Source organism: Chionomys nivalis, chromosome 7, assembly GCF_950005125.1.
Source record: "Chionomys nivalis chromosome 7, mChiNiv1.1, whole genome shotgun sequence".
Taxonomy (NCBI): Eukaryota; Metazoa; Chordata; class Mammalia; order Rodentia; family Cricetidae; genus Chionomys; species Chionomys nivalis.
This window is the reverse complement of record NC_080092.1, coordinates 84,824,057-84,849,478: the sequence shown is the minus strand read 5'-3', so window position 1 is coordinate 84,849,478 and position 25,422 is coordinate 84,824,057. Positions and strand designations below refer to the sequence as shown.

At 52.1% G+C, this 25,422-nt stretch overlaps 1 protein-coding gene across 1 annotated transcript; it reads right to left on the bottom strand.

Annotated features, from left to right (window-relative positions):
* Positions 1-1,421: 1,421 nt before the first annotated feature.
* Positions 1,422-18,964, bottom strand: LOC130877816 (rho GTPase-activating protein 27-like). Its single transcript, XM_057775416.1, has 4 exons — positions 18,858-18,964; positions 17,796-17,928; positions 15,907-16,885; positions 1,422-1,668 (listed from the first exon to the last, which is right to left on the bottom strand). Exons 3-4 carry the CDS (start codon positions 16,558-16,560, stop codon positions 1,591-1,593), a joined length of 732 nt encoding a protein of 243 aa, XP_057631399.1. The 5' UTR covers positions 16,561-16,885; positions 17,796-17,928; positions 18,858-18,964; the 3' UTR covers positions 1,422-1,590.
* Positions 18,965-25,422: the final 6,458 nt, after the last annotated feature.

Below are 25,422 nucleotides of genomic sequence, written 5' to 3'. Positions count from 1 at the left end.
TGACTACAGAAACAATGTGACCAGATCTTGTGTATCTGTTACCGTGATGTTCCCACCGAGATGGACCCTACCTCATACTGTGAGTCAGCATAAACCCTTCCTTAAGTCTCTTGGGCAAGTGTTTTGTTACAGCAGTGGGAAAGAAAACCCAGACTAGTACACGTCATCACGCGGACTGTGGGCTTTGGCTGATCATACCATATGAAGAGTGAAGAGTGTACCTCTCTATTCAGGCTGTGGGCAGTGGACGAGGATGGCTGTATGCAGTTGGAGGCCTGTGAGGTCTCTGCACTTGCTGCTTGACTTGCTGTAGACTTAAAATTGCTCTAAAATCCAGTAAGGTCTAATTTTAAAATTAAACATTAAAAGGCAAAGGCTAGGAATTTTAAGTGTTCATCCAGCATTCATGGAGTCCTGAGTTTAAGCCCCAGCACTGCTGATGTGTAAGGCCAGCACTCAAGAGACAGAGGCAGGAGGATTGGAAGTTCAAAGTCATTCTAGGCTACATAGGAAGTTTGAGGTTGACCTGGGTTATGGGAGATCCTGTCCTAAATTAAATTGAAATGATTGTATGAAAAAAAAACCAAAATATAATTATTAGGGTTCAGATACCTGTAGTGATATTTTGTTTACGATCTAACAAACAAAGCTTGCCTGAAGGTCAAAGTGCAGAGCTGAGCCACTGGCTAGCCATAGAGGCCGGACAGAGGTGGACGCTAGGGAGGTGGAGAGAGGAGTGAAGTGGCTGGGTGGAGAGAGGAACATAAAGCAGGAGGAGACAGGAGCTCAGATGCAGTCTGAGATTTCGTAGAGACAGCAGTCAGTCTGAGGATTCATATAGACAGGATCACCCCTTTGGTCTGAGCATGGGCAGAGGTAAGAACTCTAGTCGCTCTGCTTCTCTGATCCTTCAGCTTTCACCCCCGGATAGCAGACTCCAAGTCTTTATTATTAAAAACAATTAGAATTCATGCGACCGACACCAACCAGGCAGTTTGAAATGGCTGAATTCAAATTACCGTGTGTGCCCTGAAAAATCAACTTCTAGTCTCACCGGGTAGTCTGCCGTGACAAAAAGTCCCTGGGGTATTCAGGTGTCAGGTAGGAGATTCTTCCTCCAGGGGACTGGCTTCTGTTTCATCTATGTCTGCGGAAGAAACTACCTGCGGCCTAAAATATTAAATGAAACATTGCCGCATCAGGCAGCATTTCCACCCGTCATTGCCCTGGGAGAGCCCTGGGCGTTAGCTGCCCCCATGGTTTATGTCTTACTGTGCATGGAAATTTCTAAAGTGTCAGCCAGCCCGGCGGTTCTTACAGCTCATGGCTGGGCAGGTAGTCGAGGTTGTCGTTCTGATGGCTAATGTCAATTCCTTCCACCCGGGAATGTGAGCAGTCAGCTGACAGCTGGGGCGGTGGAGAGAACCCCCTGGGCTTCGAGGTGCATCGTGCTGGGGGCTCTGATTCCATTCACCCAGGCTGGCTTGCCTTGCATAGGGAATGAGCTGTAACTCACCCTGATTGGCGTCCTTGTCCTGATGCCAGCTCCTGAATGTTGCTTTAGATGTGGCTTCCTGCAGCTGGAGCCTGTCATTCACGGGCATCTCTACATCCGCTCTTGCCTCCTTTCCATCTTCTTGGAAACTCCAGGGATGGCCAACCAGCAGCCTATGGATTGAATGCCCGCCACAGTAGCTATGAATGCAACACAATACTCATAAATTTACCAAAAATGTTAAGAACGTTTTTTAAACATATCTTTTTGAACTCTATTGGCGAGACCATTGCATTGGGATGTCACAAGGTCAGACACTTCTGGAGTAAGCTATGCTAAAGGTCATAGACAGTCCTGGGAGTCTATAGGTTCTTCTTTAGACAATTTTTTAAAAAGAAGTTTGCTTTATTTTTAGTTATGCATATATGAGTGTATGTACGTGTGAGTACAGCTGCCCTTGGAGGCCAGAAGAGGACATCACATATCTCCTGGAGCTGGAGTGACAGGCAGTTGTGAACCCGCTGTTATGCATGCTGAGAATTCAGTTCAAGTCCTCTGTAAGAGCAGTGACTTAGTTAGGATTTCTATTGCTGTGAAGAGACACTATGACCACAGCAGCTCTTATAATGGAAAAACATTTAATTGGGGTGGCTTGCATTTTTAGAGGTTTAGTCCATTATCACGATGGACCATGGCAGCATGCAGGCAGTCATAGTGCTGGCTACATCTTGATCCTGCAGACAACACTGGGTGTGGCTTAAGCATGTATGAGATCTCAAAGCCTGCTTCCACATGACTTGCTTCTTCCAACAAGGCCACACCCACTCCAACAAAGCCACACCTTCTGACAGTGCCACTCCCTTTTGGGGCCATTTTCATTCACCCACCGCAAACAGTGTATGGTTTTAATTGCTAAATCATCTCTCTAGTCTTGTAGGTTTGTTTCTTTGTGTTTTATTTAATGATAGTATTTCAAATAGGTTGGCTTTGCTCTCAGTATGTAGCTAAGGGTGATCTTGAACTCTTGATCCTCTTGCCTCCACTTCCAGAAGGTTGGGCTTACAAGTGTAATCTTTCAGGGTCAGATGTCACTGTAGGTGTCCACTGAGAAGTGACTCAGATGAATGAGATGCTCTGATGCTCTCATCACTCAGACTGAGCTCTATTCCTGCATGTGTGTATGCACATGTGATGTGTGTACATGTGTGGATGCAAGTGTGTGTGTGTGTATATGTGTGTGTGTGTGTGTGTGTGTGATGGACTATAGGACCCAGGCCCTCATGCATGGCTAAGCAAGCATTCTAATCCCTCAATTGTGTGCGTCTCCTGTGTTTCTTCACATCCTCATTCCAAAACGATGCTCGCAGGGAGAACTCGGAAATGAACAAGCCAGTAGGATACTCCTGAGCCATAGGTGTGGTTCTGGGGTCCGCCACAGCCTGGGACCCCAGAAGAATGGCAATGCAGCTGGAAAGAAACCACCACATAGACGATGAGTGAAAGGTACCAGTCACCCTTGCTCAGGGACACATGTGGAGGAGGTAAGTGAGCCAATCTGTTTTCCAAAAGGCCTGAGTCATTGTTTAGATGGAGCAGCTTTTCATTAAACTCGCTCCCTCCCTCCCAAGGCCACTGTCAAGCTTTATTGGATTGTGAAATGAAGCAGGTGGAGCTGCTAGTGTGGGGGTGGGGATCGTCTTCCTTATCTTTTCCTGCCCTGTCTAATCACAGCCGAAACAGAGGCCAGAGCACTAGCGATACTGCTGATGGTGGCTTTGGGGGTAAATTTGGATTATAACAAAATCAACATGCACACCTTCCTCATTTTTAGACACAAATGTCCTTTTTTTCTGTATATGTTGCCTCTTTCTCTCCCTTCCCACCTCAAGCTGAACTTGGTTGGCCTCTGTAAATGACAAGGTTCTAGCCAAGTGGTCTCAGGGAGAGACAAGATGTTCTTGTCTCCAGAACGTCTGGCGATGTCTGCAGATGTTTTGACTGTTCTGACAGGAAAGGATGTGTAAAGGCCACTGGTAACCAGGGATCAGAGGTATGGCCTCATTCACCTTGGACATCTTCTCCCTGACTCCACCTACTCTCTCTATATCTCTTTCTGCCTGGCTTTACTCTGTTAAGCCTGGGCCAAAACAGCTTCTATATTAACCAATGATAATGAAAAATATGCACAGCATACATCACTGCACAGACATTAACCCATATTCAAAAAAGACACCCAGTTCAAAACAGTGGGTGGAGTCCATTCAAATGCAAAAGTATTTTGTTTGTTTTTTGTTTCTATTTTTTTTTTTTTTTTTGAGACAGGGTTTCTCTGTGTAGCTCGGCTGTCCTGGAACTTGATCTGTAAATCAGGCTGGCCTCGAACTCACTGAGGTCCACCTGCCTCTGCCTCCTGAATGCTGGGATTAAAGGTGTGCAACACCACTGCCCAGCTCAAATGCAGAAGGTTATAAAAACAAAACAAAACTGGGCATAGAGCTCATTAACAAACAGGCTGAGTTAAAAGAGCCAGCATGCTAAAAAAGAAAACCTATAACTTGTGTGTTGTGTCTTGGTTGCTTACAGATTCAAAAGGGCACACGGAGCATGGGCACAGGGAGTACCATTCTTTCTCTCCTACAGGATGTGGGGCACTGGCTCCACCACTCGCAGAGGGGCTCTTGTGTCTAACAACAGCATCTCGAGCAGTGCGGTGCAGACCTGCTACAGTTCAGAACCCAGAAGGCCCGCGGCTGCTGGGGCAGAGGCTGAGCCTGTCCCCGACTCCTTCCTTCTATCCTTACCTGTGCCCGCAGGGCCTGGCTCTGCCTCCTGGCCAGTTTGGCAATCATGTCCACCATCCTGGCCCCTCTGAGTTGCTGGGATACAGCCTGGGAAATTTTTAGGGGGTGGAGCCCAGGATCACAACTCTGGGCTGGCACAGGGCAACTGGGAAACAAGAAGTTGCCTTGAGATGGCGCGAGGCTGAGTCTGTGACTGGTTTCCTGTCAGGGCTGCGGAAGTGCCTGAGACAAGGTTGCCTGATGGTTGGGGGTGGCTCAGATTGGGGTGTTTTCATGTTTCCGGGACTCCACTGGCTGTCCCCCTGTGCTCAGTGCTCTGGTGACAGAGGATGTTCAAATCCCAGCTCCCGATGTAGCTCAGAGCAGCCTATACCAAGATACCTAAGTCACAGGTGGGATGGAAGATGGGCTCAGGCCTCATCAGGCCCAGGTGAAGGAAGGACTGAGGAGAGGGCTTCAGCCTGGGCTAGCCTGGGGTACCACGTAGCTCCTGTGACTGTGAGGATGTGAAGGGGAATGTTGTGGAAAGACGTTCAGATGAGGAAGGGGTTTGGATGCAAGTGGTATGGGGAAGCTGGTGTCTAGACTCTGCCAGCCATGAGAACGGAAGGGGCAGTGGCCATACCACTGTCTTCCCACTTGACCACCTGGCCCTGTCTCCTCCAGACTTGGTCACCAAGCCGTACCTGCCCTCTTCCGCCCGGGTGGCCGCACGCACTGATCTTCAGAGGTGTCTCTGCATCTGTGTGTGAATCTGTCCACCCTCCCCTGAGGACTTAGAGAAAGAACACCAACCAGCTGCCCACCCCGCTTCTGATTTCTCCTCTGTCCACCGCCTTATGCAGGTGACACTCCAACCCAAGCACACACAGTGGACCCAGCATACTCCAGGTGAGCATCTGGGGCTGCTCCACCAAGTCCTTGGCGACCATCTTGTCCGTCCTGCCCTTCCCCAAGGGGCTCTTCCTTCATGAGTCCTGTGTCCATGGGTCCCTGGCTTGTTTCCAGTTTGGGCTCTGACCCCCTGCTTGGTCTCCCATTTCAGAAATCGCACGGAGACACGACAGAATTGAAACACTTGCTGAGAACACAAAAGGCTGAGTCTGTGGTCCTCCGCTCTTTTGGCACCCACTTCACGGCTCCGTCAGAAGCCCCCAGGACGCAGGGACACCGTCCTGGGAAGCTGGTACTGCTCCGGATGCTCAGGCAAGCTCTCAGGCTAAAGTGGCTTCCCTTCTCCCAGCAAGCGGAAGTGATGGCCACAACTGGTGCCCACAAGCACACCACGCTGAGAGTTACACAGCAGGTGGGACCAGAGCCACCGGCACAGACTAGCTGCCTGGCACTCCATCCGCCTCTCCCAGGCTGGCCTCACCGCCAAAACTCTAGAAGGGAGGAGGTGTGTGTGTGTGTGTGTGTGTGTGTGTAGGAGCCTGTACAAGAGGAAAATCTTGTCCTCTCCGTTGAGAGGTAAAATAAATGTCCCAAAACATAGAACATATAAAGGCACAAGCCTGTAATCCAGCACTCAGGAGACTGAGGCAGGGCTGTAAATTCAAAGGTAGCCTGGAATTTATCCACGGTAGCCTCTTGGCTATATAGTGAGAATTGTCTCTAAAGAGAAACAAGAGAAAGAGGGTAGGGAGGGAGAAAGAGAGAGAGGGCCTAAATCAAAGACTCAGCCAGGGATGGGCAGGGACTGGCCTCCACCCACTCACTGAGCCTGCCCACTCTTTGCCTCTCAGATTGGGTGGCAGGACAGCAGGAAGGAACTGTGCTTTTTGCCTCAATGTTGCCCTGCTACAACTTCCTAGGAGCCAGAGACTTGTGTTTCTCTCTGTAGTCAGCCAGGCCAGGCTGAGAGCTACATGCTCACGACTGTACAGGGGCAATGGGGGATGCTCACTACTGTACGGGGGCAATGGGGGATGCTCGCTACTGTACGGGGGCAATGGGGGATGCTCGCTACTGTACGGGGGCAATGGGGGATGCTCACGACTGTACAGGGGCAATGGGGGATGCTCACGACTGTAAGGGGGGGGCAATGGTCACTGCCGCATCCCAGACAAAGCCTTTCACTGCTCCCTGGGGTGATTGTGCAGCCCAGGCCAGGTGCCCTACCTCAACCCCTACCTCACAGTGGGGTTAGGGCTGAATTATCTCAATCAACACAGAATAAACAGACATCCAGAGGTGTGGGGGTGGGGATCTCTATAGCAGCGTGGGGCTGTCCTCTTCCCTGTCCCCAGGGTTGGTTTTTGTGAAAACCCAGCTGGCTGCTGAGTTCCCACACCTGCAGAGGGTGCTGGTGAGAAAGCAGGGCCTGCTTCTGCTTTCCTGGTTCTGGGTTTCGGATTGGGCGCCCTCAGCACCAGACTCTGCCCCAGCCTCTGTACGACCTCGGGGAACTGCCTGCTGAGCCTGCTCCTCCTGGGTGGGCTTCTCCCGGGTACATACTAGAAGTACTGCTGGCGGACTGCCTGCAGAGCCCATCAAGGACCTCTGGGCTGGCCGGTAAGACTGTGACTTCTAACCTAACTGCTTAGGTAGGGAAGTGCGACAAGGGGTGGCCTTTTACCCATCCACTCCTCAGACGTTTCCCTGGCTTTAATGTAGGGTGCAGGGGCCTCCTGTTCCAGTCGGCTTCCTTGACCTGGATCTCGCTCTCTCTCTGACAGAGACAACGAGACATACAGAGAGAGGTAGAGACACAGGAAGAGTCAGGGAGAAAGTCTCTCTCTCTCCCCCCACCCTCACCACACCTCCCCCCATGGTGGTTCACATCCTTATGTCTTGTAATCTTGGCACCAAAGAAGTTGAGGCAGAATTTGATGCAAAATAAAGAAAAGGAAAAGTTCACAAAGTTTGAGCGTACACATCATCCACAGCTGTGCACATGGGCACTTTGATGAACAACCATCAATGTTAGTATTCTGATGAGAATTCTATGGAGTTGAGATCAATTTCTTTTCCCTTCCTTCCTTCCTTCCTTCCTTCCTTCCTTCCTTCCTTCCTTCCTTCCTTCCTTCCTTCCTTCCTTCCTTTTTTAGCTGAAGCATTCTTATTCCCTGAGTCACATTGGCACCATAAGTGACAGCACCAGGTATTAGTCACAGCTCCTGGTGTTGGCAGGGTAGACACATCTGTGACCTTGGCAGCTGTATACACAAACCTATAGCACAAGCAACTAGGTAGGCCGTACAGAGCACAGTGCCTGACAAATGCATGCACCTGCGACCTAAGCCTCAGCAATCATTAGTGCAGTGCCCCCCCCACCCCACACACACTTAGGACAGACACTTCCCTGTGAAATGGCCAGTAGCCTCATACGTTTGGTTACTATGTCTCTTTTTCTTTCTTTTTTTAAAAAAATATTTATTTATTTATTATGTATACAATATTCTGTCTGTGTGTATGCCTGAAGGCCAGAAGAGGGAGCCAGACCTCTTTACAGATGGTTGTGAGCCACCATGGTTGCTGGGAATTGAACTCAGGACCTTTGGAAGAGCAGGCAATGCTTTTAACCACTGAGCCATCTCTCCAGCCCAGTTACTATGTCTCTTGATCACAACAGAAAGTCATGCCGGGTGACCAACCTGTTTGCCATCTAGGTTTGGTCAAATACACCCCATGACACCCACAAGACAATGAAATCACCTAACAATGCATTCCTCAGGATGTGTCCTCATGGGTGAGTGACACATGACTGTGTGTCTTAGGACCTTTGTAACAGTTTAACTAAGTCTATGATAAAGCACTGAGGTTTAAGAGCCACAAAATAAATGAAAATACATTTGAAAATTTTTGTATTGAAAATGTTTTACTTTTTTGTGGCACCTGGGATTGAACCCAAGGATTCTTGGAGGCTAAGCAAGGGCCCTATTGCTCAGCTACATTCTAGATTTCTTTTTTTTAATTTTTTATTTTGAGACAGAGTCCTGATAAACTGACCATGTTAGCCTCCAATTTCCAATCTTCCTGCTTCGCTCTCCCAAAGTATTGAAACTGTGAGGACCAACTTGCTGGACTTACATAAATGTGATTAAAGAAATCTTTTTTCTTTTTAAATTGAGAAGTCGAGACAGGGTCTTTTTTGGGGGCCGGGGGAACAGGGTCTTACTATGTAGCCTTGGCTATGTAGACCTGGCTAGCCTCAAACTCACAGATATCCCCCTGCCTCTGCCTCCGGACTGCTGGGATTAGAGGGGTGCGCCACTCTTGCCCAAGTCTTACTAGGTTGTTCGGAGTAGTCTCGAATTCCTGGGTACAAATGATCCTTGTGCCTCAGTTTCCAGAGTGTAGCAGACACAAGCACGTGATACTGTGTCTGGTTGAAAAAAAAATCTGTAAGACAGGATTTTATCTCCAGCACTGAAAAAAATTAAAGTTGAAAAGAAAATTTATAAAACTAAAGGTAACAGGTGGAGGCTGGAGATGGCTCAGCAGGGATGAGTTGTGTTGTTCCTGCTGAGGATCCAGGTTTGGTTCCCAGCACCCACACTGAGCCATTCACACCTGCCTGTAACTCCAGTTCCGGGGGTCTGACCCCCTCTGCTGGCCTCTGCTGGCCTCTGCAGGCATATGGTGCAATAAACACACAGGCAAACATGCATACACATACATTTTAAAATCTAGGGAAAAAAGTAGCAAATGCTAGTGATGTACTGGGGGGAAAGCAGAATTCCCCGGCAGCATGGGTGGGATGTAAATAGTATGCAAATCAACGTGAGTGTTCCCCCAAAGCTAGAAATAGAACAAATATGCTGCAGCCACTTCACCATGGGCACACAGTCAAAGAAACCGAAGTCAGCATGTTAAGAAGACATCTGCACTACCATGATCATTGTGGCTCTGCTCCCAAGCTCCCAAGAGCCAACACACAGAATCCACCCAGCTGTCCATCAAAGGATGAGTAAAGAAGACGCAACACAGTGGAATACCAAACACAGTGGAATTCTGTGCAGCCACAGTAGAGTGAAGTTCTCTGTAAGTGCATGGATGTAACTAGAGGACACTGTGTTAAGTGAAATAAACCAGGCATGAACAATAACTTGTGTGTGTTCCCACTTCACGGTGGGGACTGGAAAGTTGACTTTGAAGAAATAGAACACAGAATAGTGGTTACCAAGGGTGTGTGTGAGGGGTGACAGGGAAGGAACGGCCAGGGGGTCTAGGGGCTCAGTTAGATGGAGGAGTAGCTTTCTGCACTCCAGAGTCCTGAGGAGCACCTGTGCTTGACACCAAGTAGTTCTCCAGTTAAAAATAGCTAGTAGAGAGGGGCTTGAACGTTCCCATCACAAAGAAATAATGAAGTCTGTGTTGATCGATATGATTACACTAATCATACCTTTTATACACTTATGGAAATCTTACTGTGTGTGCTACAAATGTGTATGATTGCTATGTCAATTAAAAAATAACATTATAGGGCCTGAGAGATGGCTCAGCTGTTAAGAGTGCTGGCTGCTTTCCGAGGACCTGGGTTCAACCCAACACCCACAGGTGACTCACCATTGTCTACAACTCCAGTTCTGGGAGATTCGATGCCCTCACACAGACAAATGTGCACATAAAATAAAATACATACTATTTTAAAGTTGGCACAGGTGGCACACACCTTCAGTCCTAGCGCTACAGAGCAGAGGCAGGGGGAGGTCTCAGGTTTGAGGCCAGTCTGATCTACACAGTAGGTTCCAGGACAGCTGGGGTTAGACAGAGAAACTGTGTTTTGGGGGGGAATATTTAAAAAAAAAGTCTGCATACATATTTCCACTAAAACATTCAAGACTATTAGCAAAAGGAAGGGCTGATCAATGCAATTCTAACTTAAACAACAAATGAGAACTCTTAAGGAGAGTTTGACCAAGTAAGGAGCTTTAAAAAGGACTTTAAAATATAACATTGTACTCACCAAAAAGATATCACCATGAGATTCAGATTTGTGGGCTCAAGTTCAAGCAGAAGGAATTCTTTCCAATGTCACAGCACAAGTACAAAAGGATAGGGGAAAAGATAAAGCAGTGGGACCCACTCAGGAGAGCAAACTCTCAAGTAAAAGAAAACCAAGGAAGCAAAAGCCATACAATAAAAAGAGTCCTACGCTGACAGGGACAAGTCTGCTGCCCGGCAGGTTCAATAAGCGTCGAGACTGGATGGAGAACCCTCATTTGGTTAGGGATGCAAGGATGGAGGAAGAAGCCGTTGATGAAATGGAAAATATGACAGAAGAAAAGGGAAGCCAACTCCACCCCCACCCCCAGAAAGGGAAGACACAAGGCTAACCAAGGAGTGCAAAACACGGCAATAAAATCCAGATCAACGAAATCCCGCAGAGGGAATCGGCTGTTAAACGAAACATGAGCAGAACGAATGCTCCTGCTCCAAGACAGGCAGTTGGCCTAGGTTTCTTTTCGTTCTCGAGATGAGTTCTTGGTACGTTGTCCTGGCCGGCTTTGACCTCATAGTTCTCCTGCTTTGACTTCCCAAACGCTGGCTCAGCAGATGTGTGCCATCTCCCCCAGTTCATACGGAATTTCAGAGGTGGAAATTCTACACCTCTCCTAACAAGATGAATACTCTCCTAACAAGATATCAAATAGCCAAAATTAACTAGGGAACTAGTAAAATAAATGGAATAGATTGATTACTGACAATGATGGGGAAAGCTGATCTGGAAGGTTTCATTGGAAGAAATTACAGAATTCATTGAGACTATCTGTGACATCACTTTCTGCCTTCAGGAAGCATTCTGAGATGTTTCCTGCCAATCCCATCACTGGAGAGAAGAAACTTCCAAAGTGCCTTCTGTGGCACCTTGGGGACATGTTAGCCACACATCTCCTAACGGTACGGTGCTTTTGTTGGCCTATCTTGCTTCCGGGACAATAAGCTACCTGCAGCCAGGGCTCTCCTTTCATTGTGGGCCTGTTGTGCCATTTCTGACAGAATGCGTGAGAACCACAGGAGCTGCCTTCCCCCATCAGCCGACTGGACTGCCTTGTGCCAAACTCCCAACAGGGAAGCCCGGGGAAGCAGACGCTGGAAGAGGACCCCGAAGTTGGCAGAAATAAACTGCAATTTCCCGGTTACCCCAACATTTAAAAGCAGGTCAAATCATTTTACAGGGGAGGGTACAGTAATTCGTACATTCAAACAGGCTGGGAATGTTCCTGAGGAGGGACAAGGAAAAGGGAGGCTGGGGTCCGGAAGCAGCCCAGTTGGCCCCTATGCTTTCTTGAAAGTCTCACAGGAGACCTCCAGACAGGACCAAAGATGGAGGATAAGGACCCCCAAGAGCTGGCAGATGAGCTGAGTGGAAAGGCAGCGATCTGGGAATCCCCTTAACACTAAAGTCCTTCCTCAACTTAGAAACAGAGCTTCCTCAATTTAACCAGGCATTCTTATGCCCCAGAGCCACAGGCTCTGTTCCAGCTCCCCCAGACATCAGCCAATAGCCACTGTCCCTTTGCTCACCAGCCCAGACCCTTTTCTGTCATGGAGCCCAGAACACATTCCTGACTACCAGTTACTATGACCATGGGCCTTCCTGTACCTCAAGACCTGGCACTGATCACCCATCTGACTGACATTCAGCATTGAGGACTGTCTCCTCCCACTCCTTAACAGAGGGAAGGCAGAAAAAAAAAAGTCCAGGGTTCAGATGGGAGTGGCAGGAGTGTGCTGATCCTGGGATCCAACTTGAAGGCTAGGGGCTAAAGGGAACCAGGACCAAGAGAACCAGGGACCAAGAGTGAGGAAGAATTCAGCCCCCTACCATCTAGAGGACATGAGATAGCCATCCACCCATCTTGAACCATCTTGAATACAGGATTGAACCCTGTGTCTTAAACCTGCTAGGCATGACCTTGTACACCCTAGTTCCTCTTTTTAACCCTTTATTTGAGAGAGTTCCACTAAGTGCATCAGGCTGGCTTGGCATTGCTCTGTAGCTCAAGGACCCTTGAAAACAGGATCCGACTTGCTCAGCCTCCCGAGTAGCTGGGATTATAGACATGGCCCCAGAGGCCACTTTGTCTCTTGGCTTCCTGTGTGACCCTAGCCCTGTCAGGAGTGCTGGTCATGGCCTCCTTACTATCTAATTCCCCTATTGTAACCTGGACGTCAGCAGTGCTGTCTGGAGGATTGCAGGGCTGGGCCCTGTGCTCAGAACAAAATGGATTTGCTTGTCTTCTGCTCCCCCTGCTCTGGCCCAGAGGAACAAGGCTCCTCACCCCTGGCTACTTTCCTGAGACTAAATTTGGCGACTAGGGTGGGTTTTTGAGTCGGGAGGCCTGGGTCTGATCCGAACGCACTTCCTCTATAACCCTGTTTGTTTGGGGGGCAAAAGAGTGCCCCATGCCACCTTCTGAGCTGCTAGGCACTGAGCTGTGAGGCAGACCTGTGACTGTGAGGACAGAGGGCGGTGTCTTACTGCATCCTGGGTCCACAGTGTCCAGCTCCATGACCAGCATACAGCAGGAGTCTGCAGTACTTACGTGAGCTGTGGACACAAAACGCTGAAGGTGGCACAGACACCCTTCTTCTCTGGGTATGCCTACCGAGCAGCCCGCCCTGAGGATGGAGCTGGTATAACAACAGGTCCATCTGATGTCCTGTCACCTGTGACACCTCGCGGTCCACACCTTTGCTCCCGTTTTCAGCCACTCCCTTCTTCCAGGGATCCTATCTAAATGTCTCTCCTCCTCCCTCCTCCCTGCTCTGGCCTCACCTACTGTTTCAGACTTTGGGATGCCTTGATTGTTTCGCCTTCTTACTCTGACTACAGCGTTTCTCCGGCTTCTCTGCCAAACGGTTGCCCACCTGCCCGCCTGCGTACCCTCTCCACTCACATCCTTCAGCCCCTGACCCACACTGTCTTCTGCAATCCCTTGACAAGCTGGTCTTCTGGTGTCATCAGATAACGTCCTACGGTCTTTGTCTAACTTGAACTTCTGCACATTCACCTTGGTTTTTAGGCTTCTGCTTTTCCTCTTTGGTCCCTTTGTTTCCTCCTGACTTCCTCTTTTCCTCCTTTAGTCAACTCTATTCAGGTGCATCCCATTTTTTCCCCTCTAACCTGTCCTTCCTCCAAGGCCTATGTAAACAATGCCACTGTCTGCCCACCAGCGCCAGTGGGAAGTTAGGCCTCAGCTGCCCAACTGCTTCTCCCTGGCCCCAAACTCCGTGACCCTCCCCTTTTCACCATGTACTATAGCCCTGAAGACAGGAGTCCTTCTCAAATCCATTCTCTTCCTTACTAAGAGCCTTCCAAAAGCTGCAGGATAAAGTCCAAATTCCCACAAAGCCCTGCCTGAGCCAGCACAAACCGTGGGTTGGGACAGAACTACAAAGTCTCCATGAAGGCCTGTCCACACCTCCCCTCTGCCCTTGTGCCACAGCAGCCTCAGTACAGCTCCCTAAGGTGTGAACAGGGTGGGACAGGGGCATCTGCTATCAGGGTCCCATCCCAGACAGTGTACCTCCCAGGGCTGTTTCTGTGCTCCCATCATCCCTAGGACTGAAAGCTCACTGGGGACTTGAGAGGCATCTAAACAATTCACGCTTAATGGACAAGCAAGAGTAAGCAAATCAACTTGGGGAGTCATGGCCAAGGTATGAGTGAGGGTAGTGAGTATGACTGAATTGGAATATGAGTAGGGGTATGTGTGTGTGTGTGTGCATCTATGTCTTCTCTGTGTGTGTGTGCACATGCACGCATGTGTGTATCTATGTCCTGTGTGTGTGTGCGCGCATCTATGTCTTCTGTGTGTGTATGTGTGTGCACGTGCACACATGTGTGTATCTATATCCTCTGGAAAACTGCCAGGCTCACCTTTCAGGGAATTCTTTCCCATGCTGCCTGGGACAAGGCAGGGCAGGGGTGGGGTTTCCTTCCCAAGGGAGAACAAACTCAGCATTCCTGCGGTTTGCCGGGAACAGGGTGTCAGGAGAGCCACAGCAGAGAATGTGCTATTGTTATACTCGGCACACAGGAGTGAACAGGGTCAGGGATGCTGAGCCCTCTGTTGAAGCCACAGAGTTAATTAGAGCCAGCAGCAGCCTCTCTGTCAGGTCCTTGGCAGACTTCCTGGTCCCTTCTGTGTCAGTACCAGCCCACCTTCAACTGTGTCCCCAAACTGCTCACAGGAACCTGCTGGGAGCTGGGGGAAGGATGGGGAAAGGTCAGGGATCCTGGTAGCTGGGGAGATTTCTCAGGAGATTCTGACATTTGGGCGATTCTCTTTTTCCTTGGTCCCAGAGACTAGATTGGATAGACACCCTTGAACAGGCTTGCACAGTCCCGGTTCATGGGTGAAGGGGATGCAGCTCCTTGTTTTTTTTTTAACACAGTGTGAGCAATCCCTTGGCCAGAATTCTGCACATGGGACCATTTCCCATAGCCAGGAAACTCATGGGGGCAGTAGACATATTCCTAACATTACTAGGACCCATAATCTGGAAGGAGCCGGGAGTTCTCTAGAGGAAGGGAGCCTGCTCAAGGGCGTCGGAGAACCAAGCGCGGGCGTTTAGCCATCTACACCACAGACTGGCGGATAAGCAGGACATAGTCATTGATCGGTCACTCATTGATCAGTCACGGATACTCAAGCCGGTTGAGTGTTGTTCTCTGCAGTGGCCACAAGGAGGAGAGATGATCCGTGGAAACCTTAGCGCAGAGGCGCAGAGCTGGAGGCAGCGGGACCCTAGCTGCTTTCCCTGCACCAGCTCCTGCCAAGCGCTTCCACGCCTCACTGCGTTTAAGGTTCACAGCAACTTTATTCCTTGGGTATTGTTTACATACGAGGACACCGAGCTCGTCAGCAGCTGGCAGGTGACCCAGCAGAGTCAAATTCGGGTTTCAGTAGCCTCAAACCCTGAACTCAGCCTCAAGGACAAGCCACAAGGCCAAGCAGCTGCTCTATGGGGTCGCACCTCCTGGGTGAGGGCACCTGGGACTCTGTGCCTGAGGAAGTGAGTTCTGGATAATGCCACAGCGAGTGGCAGATGTCAACCCCTTTGGGGGCACCCCTCCCGCAGGTCATTTCTCCCTAAAAGGTTCTAAAGATTAAGATGACAGGACCGAGCAAGAGGAGTCTGAGGCTATAAGTGTTTAAAAACGCGCTGTATTCGCTGTCTCAGATCAACACAACCGGATTCCGAAATAGAGAGACTTCACTGCAATTAAACTCGAAAAAAGCCCATTAAGAGTTTCCGTCTTGCTTTGTTTTAAACAAACCGAAAATTTGGAGACTGTCCCAAAGAGAAGCAGAAGCTCGACTTTCACATCCACCATCTCATCTGACTCGACCTCCACCTTAAGCTTCTGGGGAAGAATGAGTGAGAGTCCACAGCTTCAAACTGCTCCTTACAGAGCAGGTGGCATTGTAGGAACGTTATTCGGTGCTCGGACCTGTCCTAGGTTAGCTAACCTCCGAGCAGGGTTTGGGACAGTACCCTGTACATTCATGTCTATTTACATTTTTTTTTTGCACGAACATGAATATTCACGATGATTGAGATGAAGGGACAAACAACGACCTCAGTTAAGAAATCAGCTGGGCTCTGCGCAACTGCGACCTCCCTCCGGTCCCCTCGACCGCGGCGACATACCTGCTTGGGTCTCTCCTCCCGCGGAGGACAGCACACGTCCGGGATGGCCTCGTAGACGTTCTCCGAGTCGCTGCGCGCCAGGGGCCGCGGGCAAACCCCGGAGCCCGCTACGCTGGAGGCCTTGAAGTGGCCGGCGCTACCGAGGAGGCCGGCAGGGGGCGCGGTGCCGCCGCGGGCCAAGTCGTCCAGCGACTGCGCCGGTCGCACCGGCGCTGCGGGCCGCACGTACAGGCAGGCGGGTCCTCCCGGCGCCAGGCTGCTGCGCTGGCCTCCGGCGCGCTGTCGCGCAGGGCCACTCAGGGAGCTGGCGCGTCCCCGGGGCTCGGTGGAGGATCCATCGGCACCCACCGGGGTGCTTACGAAGCGGTAGTCGTAGGCCAGAGGCTCCGGGACTGCGGGGCGCGGCTGCGGCACGGAAGGCTGCGGGGCCGGGGCAGGGTCACCGAGTGCGGGCAGCTCGCGCACGTACTGCGCGGGGAGGTAGAAGGGGAGACCCCCAGGCTCGCGCCGCACTTGCCACCAGTGCTCGGTGCTGCGGCGCAGCAGTCGGTAACGCTCGTTGGGCTGGATGACGATACGGCGCCCGTCTTTGCTGGTGTACTCGAAGGGGTGCTCCACCAGCACATACACGTCCCCTTCGACGTCGGCCGCCATTGCGGCCACCGCGCTTTTTTGCGAGCAACAAGAGGAGCCGCCGAAGTCAGGACCGCGCAGCCGGGAAGAGCAGCGCGACTGGAGCTCAAAGACAAGGGTTCGAGTCCCTCTCCTGCCCTTGCCCGATGCATTCGGGCTTCAGTTTTTCCATCTCTGAAATGGGGATTTGGATAAAATCATCTCCAAAGCTCCCAGTCTTAAGGCTCCATTCTGTGACGTTGATTGTAAGATGTGGGTCTCGCTGCGATCCCGCGGTGAGGAAATTGAGGATGATAGGAATTCAACTTTACTCTCCAGGGAACCTTGGCTCAAAGACCGGCGGGGGCTGCAAGGTAGATAACACATTTGCCTTAAGGTTGGCTGGGCCTCGTTTTTCGGGTTGGCGAACTGGGAATTAAGGCCCCTTTCCCGCCGCTACTCCGCCCCCGTCCCGCCCCTCCCCGACGCCTCCAGCTTGCAGGGAATCCGTGGAAAGCCCTAAAGTGCCCCCTCCCTTTAAGAGTCTGCACTCCGGGCGAGCGAGGTAATTAGCTCTGGGGCAGCCCCCAAGTTGCTCTTCCTTAGGGGCGTCCCTGCCTTAGTCCAGGGACTTTGACGTAGGGGCTGGACAGCTAAGGCTGGAGAACCGGTTTTCTGGGTTTCCCTTTCCTTTCTCAGTGGCTTCGCCACACACGTGAATTAGGAGTCCCGCCCGCCCATCCGGGCCAGCACCGCCCTCTGCTTTCCAGCTCCCAAAGCTTCCTGGTGTGCGCACCTGCGTAGGATCGCTGCCCTGCCTGCCTGCCCGGGAGAGTAGCTCCTACAGAATGCATTGCGATAGTGCCACCAGGAACCCCTAAAGTTCTTTGGAGGAATCATCATAACGCCCCACCCACCCACCCAATACTTGTTCAGTGTATGGGGGAAGAGGGACGATCCCAATTTGTGTGCCTTCAAAAAAGTGAAGCTGGTGGCCTACTCCGGAAGTGCTGATCACTCCAAAACCCTACACTGATCACTCCTTTTACTGCTCTACAAGATGGCCTGGGGGCCAGCAGCGGGGAGTCCACCCTCTTGCTGAGGTTGACTTCATGTTTTCAAGAATTCCTTGTAGGGGCAAGGGGTGTAGACTGAGTCAGTGAGCACCCTGAGCCTGAGAGGCGGTGTCACGCTAGACCAGAGCCTGGCGAGCAAATCCTGGGAGAGTGAACACTCGGGTTACGCCCCCTTCCCCAGGACCCTAATCACGCACTCACGTTAGCTGGGAGGGTCTCAGGCTGCCCATGGACTGGATGGGCGGGGCTGGCGGAGGGTTGCAGGTGAGGTCTCTACCATCTCTGTGGGCGGGACTTCCAAGGGATGAGACCGAAGGAACCGCACAGAACAGAGCTGACTCAGAGAGGAGAGGCAGAGACCCACACTCAGTAGGGTTGTCCCCAGTCCCCAGTCCAACTTGTCTGGGAGGGTGAGGAGCGATAATGTCTGTGCCGGGGCCCATGGGAGAACTGAGAGACTAGATCTCCAGGAACAAAAAAAGGCACGAGGGAGGGATTGCGTGGAAGAGGTGCTGACGGGTAGTGAGCGGAGCTTAAGGGTCAATAGGTCCTGCTTCTCCCCTCCACCCCCGGAGGGATTTGCTGCCCCTGAGGCCCTGCGTTTCGAGGGCGCAATGCTCTGGGAATGCCCGGCTGGAGATGGTTGTCTGGTCCCTGCATGCACATTGTGAGCGAGGCCATTTGCACCCTAAATCACGAACTGCTAGTCTTTTGCAGCTAGACCGAGACCACTATCCATTCCTAGTGCACCTCCGCCCTCTCAGGGCGCAGCCCGTCCGGGCCTGGAAAAACTAGAGTCCCCTTGCAGGGACGCTCACAGGAGCGCAGTGTCTCGAGTTGTGTGGCAAGGGGACCAAGGGGACCTGCGCCTCAGATCCTTCCTTTATCCTGGGAGAGCGAAGAGAAGGGGAGGGATGCGAGAGCGGGGAGGATCCCTGGAAGCAAGAACGCACCCTTAGCCAGTAGGTCTCCTGCATCTCTTGCCCGGGTCGTCCCTCGCCATAGCGTCACCAATGCCTAAATCAGCACTGGGGGACTTTAGCTGGTTTCCCTCTCGCCCCCAGACAGACGGCAGCCCCCACGCCTAACTCTCCTCCCTGGGGATCGGGCCTCCGGGGCTTTAACCTCAGTACAGAGAGGACAGGAGGTGTGCGGGGCTCCGGGGTGGGGATGGCCACGTGGGGGCACCTTTCCCGCCCTCCCACGACCCAGCACCATCCTCCCCAACACAACCCCTCCCTTAGTCTAGCCCGACCCGGGCACCTCAGAACTTTCGCCCGCTGGCCTAGCTTCCACTTGTCCCGGCAGCCGCGCGTGGGGTCCGCGTCCGGTGCTGCCTGTTCCACGGCCCTGCTCCCGCGGTGCCCTGTTTCCTGTTCAACAATATAACTGGCGGAGAGCGCTCGGCAGAACTTCCTCCCAGGCTGGGCTGTGCTTGCAAAAGACAATCCCCGGTGTCCTGGCTTCCTGTCCCCTCTGGTCACCCTTCCCCCTCATTCCCCGGGATCCTGGGCCACACCTGGCTGTCTCCGGGGAGGAGGCGGCGGCAGGGCCTGGATGGAGATCTGCGAGGGAGGCACTTTCTTTCAGCTTCTGACCAGATTACCCTCCCCACTGACCCTCATCGTCGGAAGGGGGAAAGAGTCCTTGTCCGGTACACTGCAGGCATCTTGGGACCCACCTGGTTTTTGGGAAAGCAGCCTTCCCACTCTGAGCTGTGCCTGGGAACATTTCTGACAAGGACAGGCCCCAGCACCAGAGTATCCATTCTCTCTGGCCTCCAAGAAGTGTAGGGTCCAACTGGGTGCCCCACTCAGGAGCTGCATAAGGTTCCTGAGCAGAGAAGGGAACCCTCACAGCAGGCCTATGTCCCTCCAGGGCTGAGGGTTTGGCTGGACACACCCACCCCCATATTTTCTGACTCCCCATTCCTTGTCTTGTCCACTAATGAGCCCACATTCTGCTGGGTAGGCTCCTCCAGAGAAGGCACATGGCAGAAGAGGCTGAATGAGCTCTCTCCCTCCACCCTACCTTGTCTTTCCCTAATTGCCCCAGTTCCCCGTCAGCCAGTCAGGTCTCTGTCTGGGTGGACAGCGGTCTGATGCCCGACTCTGCCGCAGCTGGCTCTTAGACATGGGAGTCCGGCTTTGCTGGGTCTCAGTTCCTCCCATCGCCTCATAGGCTTGCGGGGAAGGATGAACGAGACTAAAGACCATGATGGTGCACATGACCTTTATTATTTGTTGTTACTTTCACGACAGGAGGCACTTTCTGGGGATGAGAGCCCCAGTCTTCCAGCTCCCTCTAGACAGAGGGGAGGAAAGGGAAACGGCCCCCAGAGGCCTGTGCAGAAGGTGCAAAACTGAGCCCCAGACAGGGTCAGCTCAAGTGTCAGGCCGGTTTTTTCTGGGCCTGCCTCCCCCAACCTCCAAATCCAGTTCCTCTTCTCTTCCTCTGGGTCTCTGGAGAATCTGGCTCATCGATGGCCAAGGAGCAGCCCCGCTCACTGGCTGAAGGTCCCCGAGGCCAGGAAATGTAGCCTTGGATGTTGTCTTTTTCTGTCCCATCTTCCTGTGACCTGGTTTCCCTAGGAATTAGTCTCTTTTCCTTCCTTTGTTCTTACACGGGCAGTGGGGGGCTTCTCCTGGAACCTCTGGGGAAGGCTAGCAGCAGACAGGTCTCTTGAGCCTTTAATCCAGGAGCCAGAGCTTGCCCTCCTTGCTTACCCTCTCTGAATCCCACACCCAGATTCCTGAGCTTTTACAGGTCAGTGTGTGTGTGTGTGTGTGTGTGTGTGTGTGTGTGTGTGTGTGTGTGAGATCTGTGTTCAGGCATTTAAGGCGGAAGAGCGAGCTTTAGCCTCCCACCTCCACCCAGGGCAACCTAAATTCTGTCACTTACCTCTTGTCCCCTGCTGCTTTGGCTGGCAAGTGTGCTCCACAGACCCTGAAATGCCAGTGCCTAGGATTAAGGGGAGCAGGTTGGATGGCAGGAGTAAGAATCAGAAGCCAGACTTGGATTAGAAAGATGAGCTCTTTACTGCAAATCAGTCAAATACCACAGAAGCAGCTCCTTCTCTACACTGCCAAGGCCCACTTGTCAGAATATTGCATAAAATAACATCTCTTACATAGTGTGGGCACCGCTGAGATTCACACGAGCGAGCTCTTCTGGTGGCGGGGTAAGTGACTCATCTGAGCACATCAGCAGCTCAGGAACGGTGAGGGCAAACTCTAATGCTCTAACGTGTACAGTCCAGGCAGTGGAGGGGCTTGGGCTGCCCCTGGTGGGTTCTGGAATACTCTTGTGTAACAAGCCCACAGGGGACAGATTCCTGCCCATTCAGGTCCACAGCAAGGAGGCTCTCATCAGGCTGTGGTTTGGGGAAAGAGTTAATGCTGGCTGTGGGGTGCAGCTATGGATACACTGCGTGGTTCTGGAAGCTTTGGTTTCCCAACCACTGGACAGCATGGTCTTCCATGATGGGGACAGATTAACTGTGGCAGCCTCTACCACCTGCCAATGCCTCCTCTGGTCTATTGCACAACTCTTCAAGCTTCAGGAGGTGACTCAGCTCATTCACCCCCGGGAGGGTGGGGAAACCTCTTCTTTAGAATGACAGGCACATTTCCAGGGAGGGTCACCATTTCACCTGAGGCCTCTGGCAGTACTCTGGGATGGCTAGAAGGGCTACGGGGTCTAGGAGAGGTGAGGACAGCATAGTACATACCTACTTCCCTAAATGCCTCAAGGCTATGAACATCACCCTGAGAACAATTCTGGAATGCTATACCAGCCCCAAGAGTCTCTTCAGGGCAAGCCTGCTCCTGGGAAGTTCAATGGACGCCGCAGTGTCCTGCTGAGAAGCGAATCTGGAGACAAGGGCTGCGGAGGCTTCTACAGCGCAGCTTCTGTTCCACAGGTGGAGCTTGGAGCCTCTCTGGTGCCTAGCCTACTCTACCCTGGCAGGGGTCAGCCCTACCATCTACCAGGACTAAGGAGGGTATAGGGATGAGGTGGGCAAGATCACAGTCTTCCTGAACAAGGAAGGCTCAAAGTGCTGGTCATCCCCCTGCTCCTGCTGCATTCCCAAGCCAGAAAGGAGGCAGGGGCTGTGACAGAGGAAGGGGACACTTTCCAGGTGAGAGCACGAAGACGGAGGGCAGAGTAGTCTCTGAAACTGACCAGCCTTGCAGTGATGGGTCGTTTGGCACGTAACACTTGCACTTCCGGCAGTATGTGCCAGAACGGGCAAAGGAAAGGCGCCCAGTCCACAGAGGCTTGTCCACCCAGTCCCATGCCTGCCTCTGGGCTGGGACTGCTCTCACCCATCTGCCTGGGCAAATGGTTGCATTTCTTAGGTGGTTTAGGTAGGGTCAAGAATAAAAAAGAAATTTTCTGTTTAAATATGAAGGGGGGGAACCCACCTTAAAAAACTAGACCTTTTAATCAGGAATGTGAGTTGAAAGTGCTCACCAGGCCTCGTTTCCACAGTGTATGCACAGCCCTAATGGAGGTGCTATGAAAGCTAGGTACACTAGGCTGGATGAAAGGCCTTTGCAGAGGCACCACTGGGTGGGTCCCCACCTCCTGGAGGAGAAGTCTAATGAGGGGTCAGAAGGGTCACTGGGGCTTCCTGGGCCTTCTCTGGAAGCTGGAGCTCTGGGCACACCCGAGAGTGTCCCTTACAGGGAGACAGAGAAGCCTAGGCTGATGACAAACCCAGTCGGATGGCCTCGGAAGGTCAGGACAGCAGGCTTAGCTGACAATGTTCTGTTCCTGGTACTTGCGCCGGCGGGCACAGCGGGGACAGCCCTTCCGCACCACAGCTTGGCAGCTTTGATGGAAGACAGTTCTGCATCCCTCACACCTGAGAAGAGAGCATCCGGGCCTTTGAGTGACAGTCGCCTAGACGTGCTGGCCAGGGCCTGGACAGACCCAGAGAGGCTGTCTTCTGTCTGTAGCCCACACTCACACGTACTGCCCTCCAACTCTCTTGGAGAGCACTTCAGACACTGGACCCATAAGTGACGCCACGCCTGCTGATACTCTGTGCCCTACTTTATTCTTTGTAATGCTGGAGTGTTTATATGACTTCTTGCCTACCTTTAAGCAGTTCAACAGCCCACGTCCATTCGGACTGACGCTGGCTGGCTCACCTACTGAAGGTGAGTGGATGATTCCCCTAGTTTAGCCTCCCACTCCTACCTGGGGTAAGGGTAAGGGAAGACTGGGGAGTATACCCCTGTTCAGGGGCTTCTAACGATGTGCAGTACTAAGTGGCAAGAATTACCACTTACTGCAGCTGGGGCCATGGTAGGTACCAGCTATCAGGTCCCCACTTGGCTAATCCTCAGGCTAGTGCTCGAGGGCCAGGGATATCCTGTCAACCTCTCAACCCATTTGTAGACTGAGCTCAGAGACATCCTACTTCATGAGGCAGCAACCATCTGGGGGTGGGCTGTGAGCCCAGGCAGCTTTGGGCAGTCACAGAATCCTGGGCACCGGCAGAGTGGAGTGTGTGCATGAGAGGATGAGGGTTACCAGGGATGCTGGGTCAGGCTGTGGCTGTGGGGGTAGTAGCCCTCGTACCTGACTGTGGTGTCAAACTCAAAGGGAAAGATGTCATGGTGGTGGCAGATCTGGCAGATGAAGCCTCGCTGGGTGCACAGGTCACAGTGGTAGACATGCTGGGAGGCGAACTCAATCAGGGCTTTGAGGAATCCTTCATACACCCCCTCTGCAATCTGCAGGGCAAGTGGAGACGGGTCTTAGGGGGCTCTACTGCATCGCCACAGCACCTGCCTCAGAACTTCCCTGGTTTCACGGGCAGAAAGAACTCCCTGCATCGGGTTGTTGATGTGGGCATCGGCCTGCACCCGAGGTCACTGGGGTACGGCACCAACAGATAGGATCCCAATCTACTCTGTCATCCTTGGAGGAAAGGCCTCCGCTCTTACCCTTGGGATGCTGGAACCCCTGCTTAGTCCAGGAGGTAGGGTTGGTGACTGCTCAGGAGGAGGGCAAACGGAGTCACTCTGAGGGGTGGACTGTTGAAGATTGCTGGCTGGCCCGAGTTTGCCCCTCCTGCTATCTCTCTGAGATTTCTTCAGCATTAGGAACCTTCTAGTAAATCCAGGATTTAGGGGTGAGGAGCTTGGGATGCTCACCTGCTGGAGGTCTGCAACACTGAATTTGTGAGGAGACTCCAAGAGATAATTCCTGTGGCTTAGCCTGCAAAGGCAACACAAGCACTTCCTCAGAAGGCCTCCAAGGTCAGGCCTCCAGTTCCTGGTTTCCTTCCCCTTAGCCCCCCCTACCAGTCAGCAACACAGGTCTGGGTTACCAGGCAGGCCAAGGGCACAAGTCAGTCGCCTAAGCTCCTGGTACATTAATTAGCCCCTGGTACCAGGGCAAGCTAAGTAACTTCTGAAGCTCAGACATCCTTCCGGGAGACATGGAATTGTTTTGAGGATGAAATAATTTGCTGAACACATTTGGTACATTGCAAACACATGACTACCAAGCGATGAGGATGATGTGTGCTGACATGAGGTGCCCGGAACTGGGGTAAGTCCTAGTAATCCTGTGAAGCTGGAGCAGTTTTAACTCCCATTTTGAGAAGACGGGAAACACAGGTTAAATGACTTGCCTGAGGTCACAGAGTTAAGAATCAGAGCTTGAACTTGACGCAGGAGTCTGGCTGTATTCTTATCCCCTCCATTGAGTCCGTGCCAGTACTGAAACAGTTCTGAGGACAAAAATCATGGACGCAGCCCCCTCCCCCAGGTCACGTTCAAGCATCTGGTTTCCTCTGAGAGGAACTGATTCATACTCTACGCAAAGCAGATCTAATTTCAGGTTGATTAGAAAAAGATGAAGGCAGGACACAGCTCTGCTCAGGTTCCTAACAGTTCAACGGCAGGGTCCCCAGGTCACATTCTGAGCAGAGAATCCCTGGCACAGAGCCCGGATGGCCACACATGTGAGTACTGGTGTGAAGGAATGCCAAGCGGGGGAAGTGTGGGGCCCTATCTGGACACTCTGGACACTAGGACAGGACAGTGCCAGCCCTTGGGAGATGGGCCACACTCTAGTTTTTATCCACAGGGAGCCCAATCTGGCCTAGGATGCTGAATCCTACACAGCCAAGTAAAGTGAGGACTCCAATTTGCCCCCAGAGAGCCTCCAGCTTTCTGGGAACAGGAAGCTGTCACTTATAGCCAGGAAAACATGGGAGGGGGCACAAAGGCTGACCCTGAGTTGGCAGAAAGGGTGGAGTTGATTTAATGGAGATTATCCCTGTCATCTTCCCTTTGTCCAGTCCGAGGAGCCAGCAGGGGAGTCACTCACTGTGCCCTTTGCCTGTCACTGTCAGTGTGGCCTTGCAACTGATTTTTCTGTAAGGTTTGGTCGAGGGCATATACAGAGATGGACACAGCCTGTGCTGGGCCCCAGTGTCTTTCCCTACACAATGAGAAGACCCCTCTCAGTGCTCTGGGTGGCTAGGGAAGGAGGCAGGGACCCTGCCAAGGTCAGGTGATGGGGAGACTTGCATGGCTGGCCAGGGGTTTTCACCTGTTTCATATAAACCCCACTTTTCCTCTGCCCACTATCTTCCTGGGAGCTTTCCAGCCTCCTAGCCCTTCTAGCTCCTCCTGCCCAGGCTGGCTTGGGTACCCTTCCTCAGGACACAAATATTACTGACCTAGCTATCTGCCTGCCTGTCTATGGCTGATTAAGGCCCAGACACTGAGCCTATCATGTGGCCCTCTCCACAATTCAGGAAGGCCATATAACCAAGACCAGTAGTCCATTTTACGGATGG

Bases quoted from the DNA above. Each gene is read 5' to 3' on its own strand.
- LOC130877816 (XM_057775416.1), bottom strand. From the start codon at position 16,560: ATGGCGGCCGACGTCGAAGGGGACGTGTATGTGCTGGTGGAGCACCCC. The intron at 1,669-15,906 runs GTATGTCGCCGC...TTCAATCCATAG, and splicing joins GGGAGGAGAGACCCAAGCAG to GCTGCTGGTTGGCCATCCCT.